This window comes from Anas acuta, chromosome 23, assembly GCF_963932015.1.
Source record: "Anas acuta chromosome 23, bAnaAcu1.1, whole genome shotgun sequence".
Classification (NCBI taxonomy): Eukaryota; Metazoa; Chordata; class Aves; order Anseriformes; family Anatidae; genus Anas; species Anas acuta.
Genome location: NC_089001.1, coordinates 164095 through 186997, shown reverse-complemented (window position 1 = coordinate 186997; position 22903 = coordinate 164095). Strand labels below are relative to the sequence as shown.

At 45.4% G+C, this 22903-nt stretch overlaps 1 protein-coding gene across 2 annotated transcripts; it reads left to right on the top strand.

Moving 5' to 3' along the window:
* The first annotated feature begins 328 nt into the window (after positions 1 to 328).
* Positions 329 to 22602, top strand: ALG9 (ALG9 alpha-1,2-mannosyltransferase). Of its 2 annotated transcripts, XM_068659093.1 has the most exons (15): positions 331 to 547; positions 1100 to 1238; positions 1435 to 1569; positions 2349 to 2419; positions 3311 to 3399; positions 4350 to 4485; positions 4858 to 4945; positions 5087 to 5192; positions 9897 to 10019; positions 11686 to 11840; positions 13653 to 13782; positions 14527 to 14674; positions 14984 to 15113; positions 21364 to 21494; positions 22350 to 22602. In XM_068659093.1, the coding sequence occupies exons 1-15, from the start codon at positions 432 to 434 to the stop codon at positions 22471 to 22473; spliced, it is 1821 nt and encodes a 606-aa protein (XP_068515194.1). In that variant the 5' UTR covers positions 331 to 431; the 3' UTR covers positions 22474 to 22602. The 2 variants fall into 2 exon arrangements, 1 of the variants encoding a protein (XP_068515194.1); XR_011089598.1 differs by lacking the exon at positions 14984 to 15113 and having other exon boundaries at positions 329 to 547.
* Positions 22603 to 22903: the final 301 nt, after the last annotated feature.

The window sequence follows — 22903 nt, the reverse complement described above, 5'->3', positions numbered from 1 at the left end:
GCGGCTGCTGCAGCCCCCAGGTAGTTCTACTACTGGTGGGTGACATTGGTGATAAGGGGGTGGTTGGACCAGATATTTTAGATTTTTTTTCCAAGTTTAATCATTCTGTGATTGTATACTGGATGTGCTCCTCTGCACTGCAAGCATGGGGCTGAGGGGAGCAGCCTCGCCTCGAGGGGTGCAACTACCACAGGCAGCTGCAAGGGGCTGAGGGGACAGGGCAGGGTCTGAGGGGACACAGCGGGGCTCAGGGGACATGACAGGGTCTGAGAGGACACAGCGGCGGGCGGAGCTCCCCCGGCTGCCCGCGCAGGCGGCGTGAGGCGGTGCCGGGCCGTGCCCGCACCCGGCATGGCGGCCGGCGGCTTCGGTGCCGCTCCCGTCTCGTCCTCTGGAGGCAGGGAGCGGGCTGCCGCCTGCCCGCACTCGGCATGGCGGTCAAGGGGGCCCGGCAGCGGCCGAGGGCAGGAGGAGGAGGAGGAGGAGGAGGAGGAGGCAGCGGCGAGGCGGGCCGGCCGCGCTCGGAGGCGGAGGAGGCTCGGCTGGAGTAGGCGGCAGGGCAGCGGAGGGGGAGCGGGACCCGGCTGAAGGGGAGCGGCGGCCGCCGGGGGGCTGCGGGCCGGGCTGGTCTGGTCTGTGCCGCTTCTGGGGGTTCCCCTCAGCGCCCCCGCTCCTCCCGGCCAGGGGCAGAAGCCTCTGGTTGTGGGTTTTTGCTTCGGCGTGGTGGTGGTGGGGTGCTGGGAGTCCCCAGGGTGGTGGTCGTGAGGTGCTGGGGGTCCCCTGAGGAGGGCAGAGGGTGCGAGAGGCTCCCCGGCGTGCACGGTGTGAGGGGAGAGGGGCTGCTTGAGGTGATAAGGATCAAGAGGGTGATTCGGAAATGTTGCCCTAGAGATGTGGTCAGGCAGTGTGGGGGATTCCAAAATAAAATTATTTCTTGGCCCCTTGGATGGCAGTCAGTGACTTTCTGCATGCAGGTTCTTGTCAGTTCTTTGCCTGCTGTCGCATAACTAGCCTTGATATCGCTAATGAGTTGTCTTGGTGCATATTTATATTCTTTCTACTAAGTTGTCTTGCTGCATATTTGTATTCTTTGTGCTAGACCACCTGGGAGCAAAGCAGGACAAGTGTGGGCCCCTGAAGGATCAACGGCATTCAAGTGTCTCATCTCCGCCAGGTTCTGTGCAGCTCTCCTGAGCAACATCTCAGACTGCGATGAGACGTTCAACTACTGGGAACCAGTAAGTAGCTCTGTGTCCTTGGAGGCACTTGGGAACTTGTAGGTTGTCTGCAGAAATGCAGATTTTCTTAAAACCTTTTGCTAATAGGTGTTTTTCAAGGAGAAACATACTTAAGAATTCATAAGTGGGAAATGCAAAACTGTCTGCTGCGTGATGCACTTCATATATAACTAATATATGTTAATCTCCATTTCAGACACACTACCTCGTTTATGGGAAGGGGTTTCAGACGTGGGAATACTCTCCAGCCTATGCCATCCGCTCCTATGCTTACCTGTGGCTTCATGCCTTACCAGCGCTGTTCCATGCTAGAGTTCTACAAACTAATAAGGTAAATCAGATGCGTCAAAACTGCTTTTTTGATTATTTTTTTTAAAGTGCCTTTAGTTTGAGTAAAACAGCTGCTTTGTTTGTTGTCAGAGTTACGAAATGATAAGTCTACCAGTGCTGACATCCCTGTAAGGATTTGCAAGGGTTTGTGAGCTAACTCAAGAAGAACCAAGGAAGAGTGACTGGGAAATTTCAGGGAAGCTGTCAGGCTTTGATTTGATTGAGAAGTTGTCCCAGAAGGGCTAGTGGTTTCTTGGCATTTTGAGTGTACCTGGCAGCCACAGGCTGCCAGTTTTACTCTGGCACTTTAGAAGGCCCTCTTGTTTTCTACCCCAGATATCAGTAGCTGTTTAGTTTTTTTTTTGTTGTTCAATAGACTGTAAGAGAAAAAATAAGATTTTGCAAGCTGTATTACAAACAGCTCACAGGAATACTTAAAAAAAAAAAAAAAAAAAGGCACCAAGTACACATTCTGCCATACTTTACATGTTTTTACGTGTTTCTGCATAACACGAAACAACGAAGGAGTAGTTCTGATCAGTCTAGTGGACTGTGTTATCTTTCTTTGCTGTAAAGGACTTTAAGGTTAGAGGGTAGGCCTTGAGCTGCTGGAGCTTCAGCCATCCCTTGGTGCAGGATCTGGGCCTGTAAGAGCAGCCTCATTCACTGCTGCCAGAGTTGCTCCATGCTGTTCTGAAATTTTGCAATTTGGTCTCTTGTTAGCAGTAGGTGCATAAGCTTCATTGCAAATCTTGTTCTGATTTTGGATACATCTCCTAGGTTCTTGTCTTCTATTTCCTCCGATGCTTCCTGGCGTTCCTGAGCTGTGTTTGTGAGCTCTACTTCTATAAGTGAGTATTAGAAGCTGTCTACTGTGAATGCTCTTCAACAATGTTAGGAGCATATCCAGTTGTTACCACAGGAAATATACCCTGAAGCTGGTGTGCAAATGTGCCTGAGTTAATTGGGTTGCTTCACAGTGAAACTTCAAGATATATGTTCTCAAAGGAACATAATGAAATATTGGTGAGAATTCTACTGTCGGGACACAATTATATTCTTGGATCTGCCACCCACATCCCTTTAGCATTTTGTTGATTACACTTTTTTTTTTTTTTTTAATGATACCAGCAAGCAGAGTGGGAGAGTAAACTGAGCTCTGCTGGAGGAGACTGGTGCTGCGCTTGCTTATCGCAGTGAATTTTAGTGGAATGTATCAATTGTTGCTCTCTGTAACGTATGTTCAAGCTCCTGCTTTAGTGGCTGTCAACGCCACTGGCTGATACAATTACCTTGACTAATCTGGGCTTTTACTTTTGCATTCTGCCTCTTCATTTGTGGCTTTCAAACTGTTACAGTGCGTGACTTTTTGCTGGCAACGGACTAGTTTTAAGAGTGTGAGCTGGGGCTTTTTGCACAGTGGGGTTTTGTGATGGGTATGAATCTTAGACTGAGAAGATCTAAAGCAGCACAGACTCCCTGTCTTCTTGAAATTCGTGCAACTAACGCTGGAAGAAGCCAAGTCTGTTCTGGAGTTTTGCACTACTGTGGCTTAGGAGGATCCTAAGTCCGCCTCTGGCTTTACATTTGAGGTTGCTTTTGGCAGCTGAGTAAAGAGAATTGCTCAGCTTAAAGCTCTTGAGATGCTCTCTGGATTGCTTCTGGCTCTGCCTGCATTGGGTACTATTATTTCACATGCTGAGGTTCTTTCAGTAGTTTCTAATTCTCTTTTCTTTCCTTAGGGCTGTGTGCAAGAAGTTTGGGCTACATGTGAGTCGGCTGATGCTGGCCTTCTTAGTTCTCAGCACGGGGATGTTCTGCTCATCTGCAGGTGGGTCTGCTGCGGCAATGACCTTGTCCATAGAAGCCAAAGACAGCTGCAGAGAAGAAAATCTGCAGCACCGAAATATCTCTGGCAATCAGCACCCTGTGCTGGAGAGCTTGTTGCATTCTCTTGCAGATGTTTCTCATGGCAGGTGTAATGACAAAGCGTTGATTCAAGTGATGTTCCTTGCATCACCCTAACAATTTCCAGGGCATGTGTATTTCTGTTCTCTACAGTCTTTGTGCTGTGGGCCATGCTTTTTAAACAGGATGTTGGCTGGCCTACCTTGAATGTTTATTTGACAGAAGCAGACATTGTCCTCTTGTATTTTGGCATTGTCATCTGCCTTTCTGTCCTATTCCCTGACTGGTACCCTTATGCCAAGCCAACCACTGTAAGGCTGATAAAACACTTGCTGTGGGTATTTAGTGTCAAGACAGGTTTTGAGGAAAGGTTTTCTGTGTTGTGTGCATTACAGAAACTTAAATAGAAATATCACAGGTTGAGTGCTGATACTTCATATTTTGTCCTTTTTTGCTTATGCTGAGTGGAGAAAGGACTTTTCTTTAATTGTTCTCACAAGGTAATAGGCCTCTTCATACTTAACTAACTTCTCACCAGTCTGTACCCAGTTGTTTTTTGTTTTCCTAGGAGATTATAGAGGGTAGAGCAAGTGTTGCAAGTGGCTGTTTACCTGCAACCGTGGATGCTGTCAGCTGGTTACCACTGCTGGGTGCTGTGGGGGAAAGAGGCCTTGGTACCTAAAGGGATTATTTCTGGCCTTGGCAGAACAGTAACAAGAACTTTCTTTTTCTGTTTTCACTGACAAGAAAATTGGCAATATAGCAGCCTGCCTCCAATGGGATGAGTGAGATGATTAGCCTTATTTTGGCCTTTGCAGTTCTCTAGCTGTGGGACAGCTGTGCTAAGAAGCCCTTTTTTTCTTTGTGTTGCAGCCTTCCTCCCCAGCAGTTTCTGCATGTACACCACAGTGATTGCCATGACTGGCTGGTACATGGACAAGACCTCTGTGGCAGTGATGGGCATAGCTGCTGGAGCCCTTGTGGGCTGGCCCTTCAGCGCAGCGCTTGGGTAAGGGGAGGAAGGCTCAGGAACTTTGTACTTTGCCAAACGTGCTATGTTGCTTGCCTGTTTGGGGAAAATGTAGGGGCTGGAAAGAAAGAGGAGGAAACTAGCAGGGGCTGAGCAACCAGCATAGTCCAGGATCACTGTGACAGGCTTCCACAGCCTGATTTCTTTGCTTTTGAAAAGCTTAGCTTGGGAAGATTTTCATGTTCTAATACACTGAAGATAAGATCTGAGTTGGATGTTGGGAATGTGGAGTAGTAGCAGACCCCAGCACAGTGATGGTTTGCTTCCAGCTAATGCCTCATTTGCTCTGGGGCAGAAAATCCTGCAGTGGGGAAGGAATAGTCTCTGGTTGATGCTTGGTCTCTCTTTCAGGCTTCCTATTGCCTTTGACTTGCTAATACTGAAGCAGAGGTGGAAAAGCTTCTTAAACTGGTGTGTGGTGTCATTGATCCTGTTTTTGGTAAGTCCCTGTAAAAGCACAAAGGGGTGGATTGGGCTTGCAATAGAAGGAGCAGGTTCCATTAACAAAATCACATAGAGCTGTTGGGCAGTCCAGCCAAAAGCTGTTGGCACTCTACAAATAATAGCTGCTTTCTTTCAGGTGCCCCTGGTAGTTGTGGACAGCTATTACTATGGGAAGCTGGTAGTTGCACCCCTCAACATTGTTTTGTACAATGTCTTCACCTCTCATGGACCTGATCTCTATGGTGAGTTGAAGATAAGATGAGGAAGTCGACAGTTTTCTTGCTGCTGTCAAGGCATGGTGACCCTGGAGGTTTTGATCTCTGATCCTTTCTTTGCTGTACTCCAAATCAGACACCCTGCAAGCTCCAAGGGGGTGCAGTTCCAGCTTTTTGCCACAGGATGTCTGTCTCGAGCTGGAAATTGGCAGGGCCCTCAGATTTTCTTCTGTCTGCTTCCCCATGCTGTGGTTTAAGCAGCTTTTGTTCACTTGGAAGTTTTGTAAACCATCATGAGACATCTCCGCTGTGATATGGGGTTGTTGAGACCTGTCAGTAGCAAACTTGTCTGGATGTAATGCGAGTGCAGTGGGAGCATGTGGTCTGTGTGTGCACGTGTTTAGGTCAGCTTTAATCTGGTTCTTGGCTGGTGTTCTTCACAGTTGGGCCCCAGAACTCTGAGCAGCTAGCAGCAGTGCAGAACCTATAGTTTCTTCCCGTGCACGTCAGGTCTCTGCAGACTTCCTGCTTCCATGCTGTGGCTTGAGTCTCCTTGCTTATTTGGCAGTGTGTGGCCTGGGGTTGGCTGGAAGGCAGGATCTGAGGTTACCATAAAGGCATCTTCCAGACTGCAGAGAAGGAAGAAAGGTTAATTACTACACCTGCTGCTGTTCTGGCAGTCACGCTGGAGGCAGGGCCAACTCGACTCACGCAGACAACACTTGAGCTCCCCATTTCTTTTGGATGAACGAATTGAGGAGAAAACCATCTTTCTGAAGACTGATAAATTAGTGACAAGTAGTGATAACAACATTTTGTCTCTCCTTGCTGTCTTCTTTCTATAAGCTCTTTTTTTTTTTTTTTTCTTCATAAGCAATGTAAGAATTATCTCTACTTCCCAGAGAAAGAGCTGAATACAGAGCAAGGAAACTGCCTTACTTCTGAAGGGGGACAGTGGGAAAGGCAGGATTAACATTTCATTTTATGTAGTTTTATGGTAGCAAAAAGTGAGAAGAAATGCAGAAAAGTTTCAGACAACCTGTATTTATAGAAATCATTGCCATGGGAAATAACTAAGCTGGTGACTTCAGTAGTATCCCAAAAGGAATTAGAAATAATTTATGGATGTCAAGAGGAATCCAAGTTGTCATCAGTGATACCTAATTAGCAGGCAAATCATCTGCCTTTCAGGGGTTCCTGGGGACTGGCCATTTGGGATGCTGGGTGAGTTACAAGGTCTGAACCTTGATGGCAAGGCTGTGGTGCTTGTTTGGGAGCTACTGCTGCACTGGGTTGTTCTTGTTCATGTTCTTGATGTCTCCTAGATATGAAAAGTAGCAGAGCGTTATGTTTCTAGGCTTCAGAGGGCTGGTGGTGACCTCAGGGAGCTTAGGGTGCAAGGTCTCTGATGTCTGTCATGTTTTTTCAGCCCCGTAAAGGTATGCAGGGAGGAATTGAGCCGTGGTTAGTGGTGAGGCTTTCTGGCAGTGCCCCACAGGCTGTATTTGGTGCTTCATTTGAAGGGCTGTTTTGGGTGATGCTGAGTGGTGATTTGTTCCTTGTGCTATGGCACAACATGACAACAGATGCTTTGCCATGGTCCTTCATCTCTTCAGGAAGGCTCTGAAGTCTGTTGCTGTGAATTTTCTGTAATGGAAACTCCAGGCTCTCTTTCTGATGGGTTTTGGCGTGGGCTCATGCCTGACCTTTTCCACACTGGTGCATGAGTTGTTTCCAGCAGCCTCCAGGGACCAATCTATTCTGAAGTGTTTTATTCATAGTGACATTCATATAACATCCTCGGGCAAGAAAAAGAGCCTGCTTGAACCTGCTCTTTAATGCAGTGTGGCCAGGACAATAGCGTGTGTTTGGGGAGCTTCAAAACACTTGGGGAAAATAACACTGCGAGGGGAGATGAAAGGCTGGCCAGTGCCTTTTGGCTTTGGAACAGGGATTTCCCAACTTTCACATGATTGGAGCAAAAGCTGCTGGAGATTGCAGAATACTCAACCTATATCATCTTTAGTGTAAGCACCACAGTTTTTATTTTTATTTATTTATTTTTATTTTTGTGGTTTGCATGCAGACTGGAGTCCGGAAGAAAAAGCTTTTGGAATGTGTACTTTCTGGATTAATACAGTCTATGCAATAAATATTTCCCTGGGATGGTTATTAGGTTTCTACAGCCAAGGAAAAGTAGCTGCTAAGCATATATCTCTGTCTGATTCTGAGCCTTTGGGGTATTTTTGTGTGCCTGTGTCTCAAAAACACTCAATTCACAGCAAAGGTTTTCCTCCAGTTCCTGAGATCAGAGCCTGGGCTCTGACTTGCCTTGTGATTGCACTCGGGGAAGTTTTGTTCAGCTCAGGTGAAATGTGCTGGAGCTGTTTATGTGACACCTTGCTCTGTTGAGTCCTGGTTCTTAAACAGAAGGAAAATAAATGAAATGCTGAAAGGAGACTGTTTGTTATGCTAGGGCTGAATCAGTCTTGCTTAGAATGAGGGCTGTGACTCATGATCAAAGTATTGTGGTTTAATTTCTGCTTAACAGCTGATCTACAATGCTGGGCTGTATGTAGGCTTTTAGCCTGTGACAGACACGAGGTGAGGGCCACCTTAGCTGGAGCCAAGTGCATAACACCCCTGCTTTGTCCTGAAGCAGCCTCACCATCGCCGGGATGAAGCCGCAGCATGGCAGTGTGTTAAGCTCTAGCAACTTCTCTGTAGTTTGATATCCAGAAGTGCTCCTGAAGCCTGGGACAGAACATGAAGTTCAGAACAGTTTCTGGCTCAGTGTCTGACACTGCTTCCAGTTGTTCTCCTCATGGAATGGTAGTACTTTGAGCTATGGCTAGGGCAGGGTCTCCTGAATGGCTTCAGCATCTCCTGCAGCCCACATCTGCTCAGCTCTGGCATGTGGGGTGCTTACAGGAAGCTAAATCTTCTGCCATGGTCTGAAGGTGATGCTGTAGAAGCATCAATATATTCCTTGAAGATTTGGGACTTGGCTGTGCTGGGCAGCTTACCCGTAGCCTGAAAATGCTGGTGGGTAACAGTTCACATCAGTTTAAGAGAGCTTCTTTCTCATGATGAGATCTTCTGTGATAAAGCAGTCACAGCTTGTAGTGGGAGTAAGGAAGCAGACTGTGGTATCCACTTATAGCATGTTTGTTTTTATAGGGAGAGACCTTGGTGCTCTAAAGAACTTTTAACTAGTGTGGCCTAATCATTGTTAACCCTTCTGGAAGTCCTTAGAAACCTGTTGTGTTTCCTCAGAAGAGAATCTGGAGGTGGCATGGTTGAGGAAATAAAACCAAGCCCTCTTCATACACGCTTGTAGGTGTCCACTGGAAGATGTACAGCGTGATACCCCACTGCCTCAGGATTTCCCTTTACAGACATCCTGCTCAGCAGCCCTGATTTCAAAGGAGGGAAACATGCTGCAGTTCGCGTCCATTGCTTGATCTTTTAGTCTCCTGTATCCCATATGCAGGCTTCTAGACTGAGGATTGCACTCCTGTGGGACTTGAAAGAATTAGGCAGGTGGAGGGAGAAAGAAGGTGTTTTTTTTTTTTTTTTGTTCCCTTAAGGACCCTTATTTCCCAAAACCTGAACCTGTAATTGCAGTTTGCTTTCAGTGCTAACAATGAAATGTTTTGTACATAAGTATCAGTTGCTTGGACTTTGCTGTAGTAACTCCAGCTTCATGTTTCTGATGTTACTAGTGCAGCTTCTAATCATGTTTAACCATAGGAGCTGCAGAGGTTTTGGGTTTTCCTTGCTGCTTTTCAGTTGTCTGATTAATTTCAACATGGACCCTTTTCAAGTGTCTCTGATTGCAGGAAATTGCTGTGGCATGTGACACATGTCACAACAGTGCAGTGATTAAAGCCCCCACATGTCATTTACTGACTGATTGAGCTAATCACGCTGAGAAAGTGGCAAACGTGCAGAGAGGAACTGGCGTTCCTTATTGTTTGGGATTTTAAGCATCATGAATTAAAAGTCAAATAAATGACAGCTGGAGTGGAATTCATCAGTTTGCATCCTTTGAAGCTTGCAACCAGTACCCAAGTATGTAATCTTAGGAGGTGGAGTTGGCTTGCTCCTGTTAAAACGTATTGAAGCAGGGAAATTTGAAGTGGTGTTGACACTAAGGAGGTACCAAAACCTGGCGGCTGGATGAACGGTGGTGGCAGAGTCTTTGGGGTGAAATGTGAGTGTGAGCTCTTCTGCCATTTTCTGTTTCTGCTGCCACAGATTGTACATCGCCACTTCAGAATGACAAGTATCTCTTGTTAACATTAGGTGGCTTTGCGTTGTATCTGTTGCTTCTCTGCAATTAGAATGAATTTGGAGAATTTCCTGGCTTTAGGGATTACAGCCTCTTCTTTCTGCGGAGGCTCTTAATGCGAGGGTGAGTTTTGTGTTGCAGAACTGGTTGCTGGACAAGGCTGACTGTTAGAGTTGCATTTGATACATGAGCAGCAGATGTAAAGTTTACTGTGACCCGATAAAAAAAAAAAAAAGGAGAGAAAAATAATTTCAGAAAAGAGAACAATCTTCTGTCCATGCCCTTTCCATTCTGTGGTTTCAGTATGTTTGCAGTAGGGAGAATTGATGTCTGCTGCTGCTTCTGTCTGTGTTGGACAGAGAAGGAATGAAGCTGCTGTGACATCCAGATCTCAAACATCCTTATGTTCGAAAACTTTTTCTTTTTTTTCCCTTCAGGTACTGAACCCTGGTCCTTCTATTTCATCAATGGCTTTCTGAATTTCAACGTGGCATTTATTTTGGCGCTGCTTGTGCTACCGCTGACTTATCTGATGGAGTGCCTGCTTCAGAAATTTCATGGTGAGTGCAGGATAGCTGTGAGAGCTGAGCACAGAGAGCCCAGATTGCAAACCTTGTTAGTAAAGGCAGAGCTTGTCTGCCAAAGAGCAGCTTGCCCTTATTGGAAGTGAAACTAGGCTCAGGGAAAGTTTTGGGAATAATAGCACAGTTCCTAGAGCTCATTACTCAGCTCAGTATTAACCACACAGTGGACTTACTGTGTAGAAAGAGGAGGCAGTGAGATATATCTACTGTGCTGTCTGCAAAAGGGCAGGAATGTGCCTTTTTCCTTTAAGGGCGATTCCTGTGTTTCCTGTCTTCACCTGAAGAAGAACATCGTGTTGTCAAGGCTAAACTGTCCACACACAGAGTGAGCTTAACAAGTTGTACAGTGTATGTAACCTTCAGCCAGAAATACCAATGCATTAGCAGTAGCCCTGTCAGAGCTCTAAGGTGAGGAGGAACCATGTACCCATGGCTGTTTCCATCTCACCTGCAGCAGGAAATGGCAGCCTTGCTGCCAGCTTCCACTGTTACTTTTTTTATCTCACTGCCAGGACGTTTACTGCAATAATTGGGAGAACAGGGCTGGCTTTAGGCTTTTTCATTGCTGGGGCTGAGCCTGCACAAATGCATTCTCTGGTCTGTGCTGCTGCCAACGTAGGGCTTGAACCTGGGCTCTTCTGTGCTCTGCAACTTGCAGAACTGAGTCCTCTGTACGGAGGGTAGAGAAAGGAGGAGCTAGAATATTCCCTGCTTCATTATGGGGCTTTCTCCTAAGTAAAATGACCTCAGTTTGAGTACGTGATATCTGGCAAGTGACTGTAAAGAAGATGTGTTGAAAGCGTGGATGTTCCTTTGCTGTTTCCCAAAGGAAGATTCATTAAGTGTCAGCTGCACCCGCCGGATTCATCAGGCCAGTCAGGGCTCTACTCTGGATTTTACTGAGTACAAGAAACAATAATAACATAAGCCTTGCTGAAAACGGACGTTAACGGGTATTTGCTATCTGTCCTTTGGATATGACTGACATACTGTCAGAAACCAGTAAAAGCTCAGCAGGAGATGCTGTAAATGAAAGATTTCCAGCTGTTCACTTGGGGTTCTTGTTCTTAACAGCAGGAGCCACTCTGCTGAGTGCCTTGCTCTTATTGTCTGCGAAATGCTGTTAGCTTAATTGTTTAACTCTTCTGTGGGGAGTAGCAAGGGGGCAGAAAAGGGATTGAAAATTGTCAGGTGCTGTGGAACCCTCCTCAGCGTGACTAAAATTCAGGGTAATTGTTGTTATTTTTGAATCGGTTATTTCCTGTGTTGAGCAGAAGGTGCCTGAGAGATCTCTCGTGCTGTTACTTTTGTAATGAAGCAAGGAAGGTTATGGAAATGCCAGTTGCCAAAAAAAACATTTGCAAGCAAGGGATAGATCCAGAGGCGAATCTTCCTAATCTGGGTTGTGCAGCACGCTACACAGTGGGAAATCCAGAACTTCCCACTACCTGTTTAGATGGGCCAGTTCTGGATGGATTCGGTCATTTTGGATTCAGCAGCCTGATCATTATTCTCTGTCTTTTAAAATCTGTTGAGTTGTGAATGTGAGAAGTGATAATGCACCTGGTGGGTGTGTGTACGAGCAGGAGTAGGATAAACTTCTGATTACATTGCTGCTCTGCTGAGTGTGTATTTCTTCCAGTTCAGAATCTGGGCCGTCCCTACTGGCTGACGCTAGCTCCTATGTACATCTGGATCGGCATCTTCTTCAGTCAGCCCCACAAAGAGGAGAGGTTTCTCTTTCCCATCTATCCCCTCATATGTCTCTGCAGCGCTGTAGCTCTGTCTGCTCTTCAGGTAAGTTTGTGGATTGAGAGGTTTAGTACTTTCAGTGAGCTCATACCTTTAGGAAGCTGCTGGCTCGATTCTTTAACGTCGCTTCCCAAAGCTGTAAATTGATGTAACAGCAAAAATATTTGGGACTTCCTTCCCCGAGCATCATACGGAATGAACTAATCCAATAAGCTTGGCCTTCAGTCCAGACTTCTTAATAACCTGTCTGGACTATTAAAATCATTGTCTGGGATTATATCAAGTGGTAAGCAGTCAAGAATATTTCCTTAACTAATTATTTCGTGGTGAGTTTTAATTCTGCCATTCTCCGTGGGTGAGCTGCTGCTGAGGAAATCTTGTGATGTTGCAGCACCAACGCAACATCTGAGGGATGTCACAAGGATTAGTAACTTGGTTATAGCATCGTGGCTTCTTCGTCTGTTGTTAAACAAGATTTAAGGGATGGGAATTTGAGTGTGTATAGGAAATGTTTGTGTCTTATTTTTTGTATCCTAGTAGGAATCTTCACTGATTTGAAGAAGTATTCTTGTTTAGGCATCAGGAAATTATTTGGGGCATTTGAAGAGCCAAAAGTAAAAACCAATCTCAAAGCTTCATAGAGTAAAGCATTCTGAATTGATGTAAACCTTCCCAAAGCTCAAAATTACGTCTCTCCTCTGCGAAAGAGGCACAGGAATGCAGTCACTTGTCCCTGCTGGAGCCCACTGCAGCTGTTCTGCCATGACCCGTCTGTCCTGCTACGCCCCACTGCTGGCTGTTCCTGTCCCAAGCTCCCTGCTGGTGTCCCCTGCATCCCTCAGGCACTCCCCCCCCCCCCCCCCCCGCCCAGCTAGTTGCAGCTCTGGCTTTTGATTTCCCAGCGTTGTTGATGCTTTGCAGAGCTAGGCTGGAACGGTTCAAGGATTGAGCTCCATAATGTCAGTGTTTTTGTCTCTGGCTGAGAATTACTGTGTGCTGTCAAAAGATTGACTGGAGGGCAACAGCTTAGGATATCTGTCAAACATGGCTTTAGGAAACTCTAGTGTGTATTTCTGTAATTCATATTTTGACATTTTGTCCAGTATTCAGTATCTACCTGAGAATTTAATTGAAATTCCTCTAATCGTGCAAGCTTGTCAGAGAATCCACTGAAAAAAAAACAACATGACAAAACCGTGTAGATTTGGCTATTGTGAGAAAAATGCAAACAAGGCAAGGGGAGCAGAAACCAGGTTAGGACATAAAGTGAATGACAATTCCTGCAGGAAGGCAGAACGTGGGAAGGGACCGAGCCAAATGCTCAGTGCAGTTCCTCCTGGCTCTTCCTAGGAAGGCTTTTACATTAGAAAAACCTAAAGGGCTGTTTCAAAGCTGCCTGCGTTTAGGGGTGTCTGTAGGATGTCCTGTTATGTTCCTTTATCCACTCCAAAGCTGTAGTTTGTGCAGGTGGGGCACGCTCCTTTACTTAGGAAGTCTGTCCACCGTTAAAAACGGGAACAGCCTGTGTAGGGAATCCTACAGGACGCTTCTGAAAGAGATTCTAGCTGTTGGTTCACCTGGGACCAGCCAAGGTGGGGCCCTGGCAGAGGGAAGGCACTTCACAGCTTGACTAGAGGCCGTCCTAGGGCAGAGAGCTGAAAAGATTAAAGAGATATGAGATGTGACTGAACCATGTGGCTTTCTGTGTAATTTTGCGGGCCTGAATGAAAAAATGAAGTCCCAGACCAAAGAACTGGTGGGAGATGCATACGCTGCTTTAACGTCCTTATGAAAAACATGATTTTGATAAAATTTCAGAGTCTGAATAACTTTGTCGTCAATTTTTTCCTTTCTCAGAAGTGTTACCACTTCGTATTCCAGCGCTACCGCCTGGAGCACTACACAGTCTCCTCCAACTGGTTGGCTCTGGGGACTGTTTTTCTCTTTGGCCTTTTGTCACTGTCACGCTCAGTTGCCTTATTCAGAGGTGGGTATTTTAGACTGCTTCTGTGGTTTCTTGGGCATCAGTCTTGGCAGGTCTTAAGGCCTGCCAGAGTTGTGCTGCTTTGACTGTACCAACACAGGAAAAATATGGCAATCTTGAGTATATGGGTGTCATTGTTGCAGGAAAAGGAATAAATACTAATGGTGTCACCATTAATGAATGTGTACGTGTGTGTGTGTATGTATATATTACTAGAATTAATCAGTTAAAAATCTGTTGCTCTTCACCTTCAGCCAGTACAACTATAATGATGTAAAATGTGCACCTAGACTTGTATTTAGGCAGATACTTACAACTTGTAAATGTATGATCCCACTTGAAACAAACATTTTCACGTGTAGAACTGTGAGAATTGGGTGCATTTCTCCTGAGTGGAGATGGATTAAGTATGGCTGTGATCCTTAAGTGCCTCCTTGGCTCACAGCCATGCAGCGAGCCTTCCCACCTCATCAAAGTTAGGTAGCAGCAGTGGTTTTTGCGTGGTAGTAGCCACTGACAGTCAGGAGAGGAGAATGGGAATAAAGGTTTTACAGTACAAACACCTCTAGCATGTTGAGGAGCTTTAAAGTCCAGCTGCTTCTCAGCTTAGACAAATTATTTTATTCATTGTTATCAATTTTTAAAAAAACAACAACATATATATATTTTTATTTATAGTCTTTCCAAATAAGTCATTAAAAATTGTCTATTTCTTCGGACTTACTTACAAATTCCTGCCTTCCGTAGGCTACCATGGGCCTCTGGACCTGTACCCAGAATTTCACAGGATCGCTACTGACCCGAGCATTCACACTGTGCCAGAGGGGAGACCAGTTAACGTCTGCGTGGGAAAGGAATGGCACAGATTTCCAAGCAGCTTTCTCTTGCCAGAAAAGTAAGTTTTTTAATGTAAAAGATATGAGTTTCTGAGCTCCACAAGGAGGGGCACTTCACATAAGAAGGATTTATGGGAGTAGCCTTCAAGACCTTGTATGTTTGTCACCAGCATATCCACAACAAACGATGTACAAGTTTGGTGTCAGCAGATTGTTGGTCACAAAGTAAATATGCAGTGTGACTGTCCTAGCAGTGCTGTCTGCCCTCAGGAATGAAATGTCCTGGGTTATGCTTTTGGTTTTCTCCATGCTAACTGCTACTAGCTCCTGCAGTTTCCTGCCAGGCTTTCTGACGCTGTTCTCTGCAGTTGGCAGCTCCAGTTTATCCTGTCGGAGTTCAGGGGCCAATTACCAAAACCCTTTGGCAAGGGACCAATGGCCACACGAATCATTCCCACTGACATGAATGACCAGAACAAGGAAGAGCCATCTCGATACGTAAGGATGCCGTTCCTGTTTTCTTTCCCTTACCTTACCACTTATATTAATACAGTGCCTAGAATTGTGGTTGGATCTCTCCATTTTGTGTCCCATGTCAGTACCATTACAGAACAAAAACGAGCTCTCTACATCACTTTGAAACTTCCCCATTTGTGTGAGTCTGGTTTCTGTTTGCGCTTCGTCTCCCTATTTTTCATTTGAAGAGGTTAAAAAAAATGAGTAAGAAGTAATATTTCCTAGTCACTGCAGTTTGGGGCTTGTTATAATGTTACTGTGATTACAGGAAACTGACCTGAATTAGTTTGAAGTCCCCAGCAGAAGATGTTTGTCACTGAGCAGGGATCAACATTTCCTTAGTACTTTTCTTTTAAAATACAGATATATTAATCATTTACAACAGAAGAGGAACTTAATTTGGAAATCACAGAAACAGTTGCAACAGTGATTTTCATGCGAAGCCATTTGTGTATTACTGTCATGCATTACTGACTTGTTACAACTTTTTCTTGCTTTATCTAAACAAAAAACGTCACATGCATATGAGCATATGAGTGTTTTCCAAATTATTGTTAGCTAATTTCTCTGGAACTATTTAGCAGCTTAAATCTTAGTGGTGTGCTAAATATTAGGTATTTAGTTATCATTCTCTTTTTTGCCTCAAGGGTGAATGAGGGGAACTGTCAGTATATGCACAGTCCTTTTTTCATCGTCTCCGCAGCTGGAGAGCTGTGCTTTGTCCATCAGAGTCCAGGAAGCACTCGTGTGCAGAGCATTGGGTCTCTGCTTTACCTGAGAGGGTGGATCCTAGCTGAAGACAATGGACGTGCACTTTTTTATTAAGTTTTTCACATTTTTGGCCTGTGATCGAACACTTGTGATCTCCTCAAAGAAGCGGCTGGAAGGTAGCACTGTAAGACAGGAGCCAACTGCGTGGGTAAAAGTTGAGATCAATGTGCTGAGTGAAAGCTCTCTTCCTTGGAGCTGTTATGTAGCTATGGAAGTGGGAAGGAGGTGTGTTCCCACCTGAGAGATGCTGTCTGCCGCAGTGCATTCCCTTTACAGTTTACTTCAACTGTGGCGTATTTTTAGCACAGACAGCTGGCTGGCGCAGAGCCTGTGACTAACAGAACAAAATACACTTTTGTTTCATGGCTGCTCCTTAATGTCACCCTCCAATTTTGCTATTTCTCATGCAAAAGAAAGGTCCTGGTACATGTTTAGAAATTGGCTACTTCATGTGAATTTTAAACAGAGTTTTAAAACTTTTGCTTCTGAGCTGTTAATACCAAGAAAACACGATCTTGCCTCAAGTTTTAAGCAGCTTTTAAGGACTGCAGGCATACCCACATGAAGAAAAAAAAAATAATTGAGTAGGCTCTAGAAAGAACCATCATAGCAAACAAATACAAACAGTATGAGTCTGTTGGCCCCTTAAAGGGGAGAAAATGGTTCAAAAGAATTGTCAGAGCCATGGACAGCTTAAAACCAATGAGTGTTTGCAGAAATGAGGCTGAACTCGGTGTTTCAGCTGTAAACATCTATTACTGCCCTGCTTGAAAACTGAAGTAAATTGGAGTGTTTCTGTTGCTGTGGGACACTGGGGGGGAAAAGTCATTTGACCTTCTTGTTTTTGCAATTCTTCCTGAATCAAGTTGAACAGCACTGAGCTTGTACTTGTGCTACAGGGGAGGTGGACCTGTCTCTCAAACTGCTAAGGAGGAGTTTTATTTCTTACAAAGGTATCCAAGCAGGGACAGTAGATTTAGGCCTAAAAACTGAAATGGTTAAAACTCCTGACTTGAAGAAGGTGTTCTTTTTTTAACCACTTTACTTTTGCTTCTTTTCCAATTCCTTTTGCCTCTCTTTTGAGCTGCAGGAACCACCTGAAGCTTGGGTGTATATTTTTTTTATTTGACCGTTTTCAGTAGAACATCTTTCTGCTTAAAACAGTTGAACTTTCCATGGTAAACCAGACAAGCTCCTGTCTTTGCTCATTGTGCCCAGCTAACTCCTACCCAGACACCAGTGACAGACGTACAGCAACAGGCTGTGCCCTCAGCTCCATCTCTGTATTACGTTGTCCCCTCCTGTACTGTGTTCTTCTTGCAGCAGCAGAAAGGAGATCTTTCACCTGTCAGATAATTCGTAAGCTTCGGAGATGCCAGCCCTTTCAAGGGGGAATGCAGAACAAAAGAAGTGAGATTATTCTTAGTGTTGGAGGCAGCTAGTTTTTTCTCCACGAGATTCTACATAACTTACAGGAAAATCTTGGTTAGTGGTTTGGGAACCTTTGCTAATGAGCCAGAACCTCTCTCAGGTCCTGGGATGTTCTGATACAGTGCAAGAAGTGGCTTCAATGTTTTCCTTGGTCTAAGTTTCCCATGGTGTAACTTCCTCTGCTGCTCAGTTGTGATGCCACGGAGTCATCTGGCATCCACTTAATTAAATTGTTTTCAGCCTTTAAATTGTAATAATAAACCCCAAAGTTGCTTCAGAGGAGCAAATGCAAGCATGTCTAAGGAAGTTTGTGGAGTGAAGTGAAATGTGGGATCCCTTAAAGGAAGAGTTTGAGGGCGTAAGGCAAAATAAGACGTGGTCATCCTGGAGAATGTTTGGTTCCTTTCAGCTGCTGGCATTTAACATAACGTGGGTAGTAGCAACCTCTGATGTGCATCTTAAAGGACTTTATCAGAGTCCTGAGTCTTTCCCTTCCACCAGTCTGCTGCTCGGACTGTTCGTAGAAGAAATAAATCTGGAGCAGGCTGTGATTTTACAAATGCCAGTGATATGGTCTTGCCAGAACTTCCCCATAGCCTGAGCATTGATGATCCTGTGTGTGGGAAAAGGTGATGTTGCAACCTACAGTCTGTTCAGGGCCCCTGAAGAAGGAACCAAGGCCCAAGAGTTCATGTAACCAGCTGAGCAATTCTCTACACACTGTGTGATGCTGGGACCATGGAGCCTGGTTTTAGGCAACAATTCAGCACACCTTTATTTATGCTGCTGTCTTCAGGGGAAAAAACAAACAAACAAACAAACTTAAAACCAGTATACATTAAGATGCATGATGAAAATTCTTAGCCTAGCAAAAAAAATCTCTTTACAGGTTGCTCCGAGTCCTGAATTCTCCAGAAAATGAGTGGATTGCTCAGTGAAAGGTGTCTTTGTTTATACCTGAGAGTGGGGAGGAGGCACGTTAGAAGTGTGCAGCTGTCTTCTTGTTGCGATTGGGAGCTCAAACACAGGCTTGGCAGCAGCAGGGTTTTCGGGAGGAGGCTGGCCGTACCTTTCGGTTGCTTGCCAATTTCCTTGTTGTTTGCTGATCTAATGGGAGTGGGATTAGGTGGCATGGAGCTGCCTGGCACTCTGCTATCTCTGTCCCCCTGGCTGCTGGGATTGGTGGCAGCTGGAAACTGAGATACTGCGGTTGGGAACTCTGTATTTTTCCAAAATGCCTATGTTAAGTCTTTCATCTCTCCTTTGCATTCCACGGGGATGAAACATCAGCATGGCTAATGAGACTATTGTTGGGTTGCGATTATTTATTAATCAAAAATTACGCTCCGTCTTCTGTTGCATGTAACCTGAGGAAAGGCTTTTGGTTATGTCTTTTTCAATATCTAAACATACGTATTTGAGTTCCTTCATGTCTGCCAAGTGGAAATATCCAGTTTACTGAAGGACACAACCAGTAATTACTGGGATGTACTGTACTCCACTGGTGCCTTTTCCCAGAAATTTCAAAACACCACTACATCTTAATATGCAACGCTTAATAATGTACCAGTGGCAGAAGTGGGAGCTGTTGGTCCCCTTTGGCAGTTGGGAGCACTGGCATGCTGCGAGGAGGGATCGCAGACCAAAAAAAGCATCCAAGGGTTCTTGGTGTTCTCAGTTCACAGAAAGAAACATTTGAGAACGGATGTCCAGATGAATCTGATTGGAAGTGGAACGAGGGCATAAGACAGTTGCAAGCATCAGTCCTGGTTGATTTCTAGTGCCCCTGAGGTCGGTGCTGCAAGCTTTTGGCAGAGAACTCAGCCAGTGCCAGATGTGAGGATGTGTGACCCTTGGCTGACAAAACCTCCTGCCAGCAAAACAGCCAAGCACAGGGGCAGGAGCTGGCAGAATGTGCTTTTAGTGGCCAAAAGCCCTTATGCCAGGGAAAGCTCAGCCTTGCTGCTGTACCTGAGTCTCTGGGGTGCTTGTTTGCTCTTGAAAATGACTTGGGGTGTCACTTGAAGACAGCTAGGCTCTTCAAGAGGGAGGATGTCAGCTCTCGTTCACACACCTGTCCTGCCCTCTGGATCTTTCATGCTTAATGCAGAGGTTTCTAGACAATGGAGCTTCTTGTTGGGCTCCTGTTGTGAAGCTTCTCTCACATCTGGTGGTTGTTAAAGGGAAATTTGTCCTGATAGGAGCTCAACTCTCCTCAATAGCTGAGAGTTGGTGTTCCTCTCAGCAGCTCACATGTGTGTCTGTAGGGGAAGATGTCAGGGGTGGGGGGAACAGGGCAGGAAGAGCGAGCCATGAGCTAGGAGGGCCATAGCCCCAAATAAACGAGTAGAACAGCCTGCTTGGATCCACGAGCGCTCTTCCCCTGCAGGAAGGAGCAGATTGAACAATGCGAGTCTCCTGAGGACAGTGCCCACAGCCCATTTAGCTGCGAGGTCACACACAGCTTATTGCTTCCTCAACTACATTTTCATAACTTGGCCGAGTGTTACCCAGCACTGTGGCCAGGGCACGGCAGTTCCTTGCATCACGGGCAGCTGATAAAGGCATGACTGCACTGACAGCAGCCAGCGTGGTCCAAGAGGTGCAGCATGATGCTCATCTGCTGCGAGGGGCACCGAGGGTCATTGCTGCTACAAACCAGGTTATTTGTGCACCAAGCCCAGCATGATTTGTGCCAGACAAGAAGCTTACTCTGGCAGAGCTGCTGGCTTTGCATGATTCTGCTCAAGCCCTGCCAGGAGATGACAAGACCAGGACAGTGAGGATTGTGGAGCTCGTGTGGTCAGTTATTGGGTAATCCATGCTGGTCTATGCATGCTCTGAGCTAAACGCTCTGGAAATGTGTGTGCCTGATTGTAAAAACACTTCCCAGGAAGGTTTGGAAAATCAGCTGTGGAAGGGGATTGCTTTTGCTGAAAATCAGCAGACATAAAGATGTACTGGGAACTGTGAAAGTCTGTCCTTTTTAATCAATGATTTGCAGGGGGTGAAGAATAATAGGCAACATAGTTATTAAATTGCATTAGATCCAGCGTGGGAATTAGAATTCCGAGTTATTGTGGCAAAGAGGAGAAAGCAACTGAAAAAGATGCAATTCAGCATGAATGGTGCACTGCAGAAATAACCAGGTGTCCGCCTGTGGGATGAGGAGCAGCCTGCTATGCACAGGTCCTTCAGGAAAGGATGGAGGGCTATGATGAATCAGAAGCTGCTTCCGACCCAGTAAATACCCACGTGTTAGGGTATTTGCAGAGGATCTTGTGTGACTCGTGTTTTGCTGCTTGGTATGGAACATCATGAGCGTGCTGCCTCCCAGTTCGCAGTCAGGATGGATGTGACTAATGGAAGACATTTCAGAGCAGGCCCATGAGAATGATCCCAGGGGTAGCAAGCATGGCTATAGAAGGAAGAGTGAGTAAAAGAGGGCTGCTGAGCAGGCAAGCCGTTTTCAGATAACAGAGCTTTACATACAAGTATGTAAAAAGAATTCAAAAAAAAAAAAAATTCCTTGTTCATAGTGTAAAACAGGTAGGAACAGGCAAAAACTAAGAAAAGAAAAAATTCAGTTTAGACATCAGGAAAGCTTTCTAACAATAAAGATAGTCAAGTCTTCTGCCTCGGGACCTTGTGGAGTCAGCATTGTAAGAAGTTTTCAGAAGCTTTTTAGAGAACCACAAGGCAAAATACCAGCAGAATTGTTCTACTGCCTCAAATTCCCCCCTGTGAGTTGACCGTTCTTTGGTAAGAGAGCTGGCAGCGGTACTTCCTCACACAGGCAGCCCAGGACGTCCCTCCCATGACCAGAGCAGCAGTGATAGCTTTTATTCCTGCATAAGGGTTTTACTTGAAAACATTACAAATATTTTACTATGAATCCTGCAAAAAGCTTTTTCCCTGTTGCTTGAAATATAAACCCCCTGTTACAGGAAAGGAACAGCTTGTGTAAATAGACACCTGCACCCAGAAGCCTACAGGAAATCTTTCTACAAGAATCTTTCTCTTTCTGCAGATTGACATTTCAAAATGCCACTACCTGGTGGACTTGGACACAGTGGCTGAAACCCCGAGGGAACCGAGGTATTCCTTGAACAAAGAAGAGTGGGTGACCATTGCCTACAAGCCATTCCTAGATGCTTCCAGGTATGTTTTACATGTTTGAGGAGTGAGAAAGGCTGGCAGATCTGTCAACTAATGTTTTTTGCAATTATTTGCTTACAACAGCTATACTCGGGGAGGAAAGACGCATTGTCAAAAGCCAGCTTGAATTTCATTCTCCAGTAGAGGCAGCTTGCTGGTTACAAGGAACCATGATTCCAGTACATTGGAATCAATCCATGATTTCAATACATTGCTCAAAAGTTTCAATCTTGCAGGGTTTGGTGTTGCTGATGGAGGAAATCGGATTGCTTTTCTCCTTCACGTTTAAGCTTGGCTTTTACTTGTAGCTTGCTTGGTAAAAGAATGCATGTGTTCAAAATGTACTCGACTAGCACAGCTCCAGCAATTACCAATCAAACATAAGGTTCTAATGTGATACAGCCATTAAGCCCTCCTACTCGAGTACTCCCATTGGCCCTGTTGTTGCGAAGTGCTGCAAAATGCCAGCTCCCAGCATGAGCAGGGCACAGGGCGAATGCTGGCAGCAAAATGCCTCGTAGGCTTTAAGGCAGTCTGTCCCCATTAATTCAATACCCTCAGCAGAAGATCAGCACAACAACACCTTCCTGACCTCTATCCTCCTTGATCCCACTGGAGTGGGTGGTGGGCAGGCTGAAGAACGGTGGTGATTCCAGCTGGTGATTCTGTCACAAACCAGCTTCGGTCCCACCAGCGAGAAGAAAATGGGAGTGGGCTCTGCACGCTTGTACCCTTGACATCCCTTGCATCCCTGACTCACCAACCCAGACCTTTTGCAAAGCCTCTTTTGTATCAGTTTGAAAGTGTTGGCTAATGAGCACTTTAAAGATTGATTTCTTTTTTCCTTTCTGGTTTCAGGTCCTCAAAGCTGCTGCGTGCGTTCTACATTCCTCTCCTCTCAGAACGGTACACATGGCATGCAAACTACACTATCCTGAAATCCAGGAGGTCGAAGCAAACGAGGAAAAAAATGGGAGGCTAGGAGCACTCCTGTGTAACAAAACCAAAAGCATGTGCTGACACTCTTGGACAGCTACAAAAGCATTCTTCAGTTCCTTTTCTGAAAGGTTATGCTTGTAAGATTTACTAATAAAGATTTACCATGAAGTGATTTGCTCTGCAAGCTTCCAGCTGTAAGCGGGGTTCCTCATCTTTCAGTGCTCAGTGTCAGGTCTCTGCTCTGCCTACACAGAACGGTTTAGAACCAGTCTGAAAATCCAGCAGCCACCTACGAACGTATTAGCTGTGCTGTTCACTGTGTTGTTATCTATTACACCAGAGAAGAGAAAAACGGAAAATAAAAGGGTGGGCAGGATGAGGTTCTGCTCTGGGTTGCAATCTGGCATTGGGAAAATCCAGTTCTGCTCCCTCTGTGTCTCTAGTCCATGGCTGTTTAAGTACTGCTCTGCTCG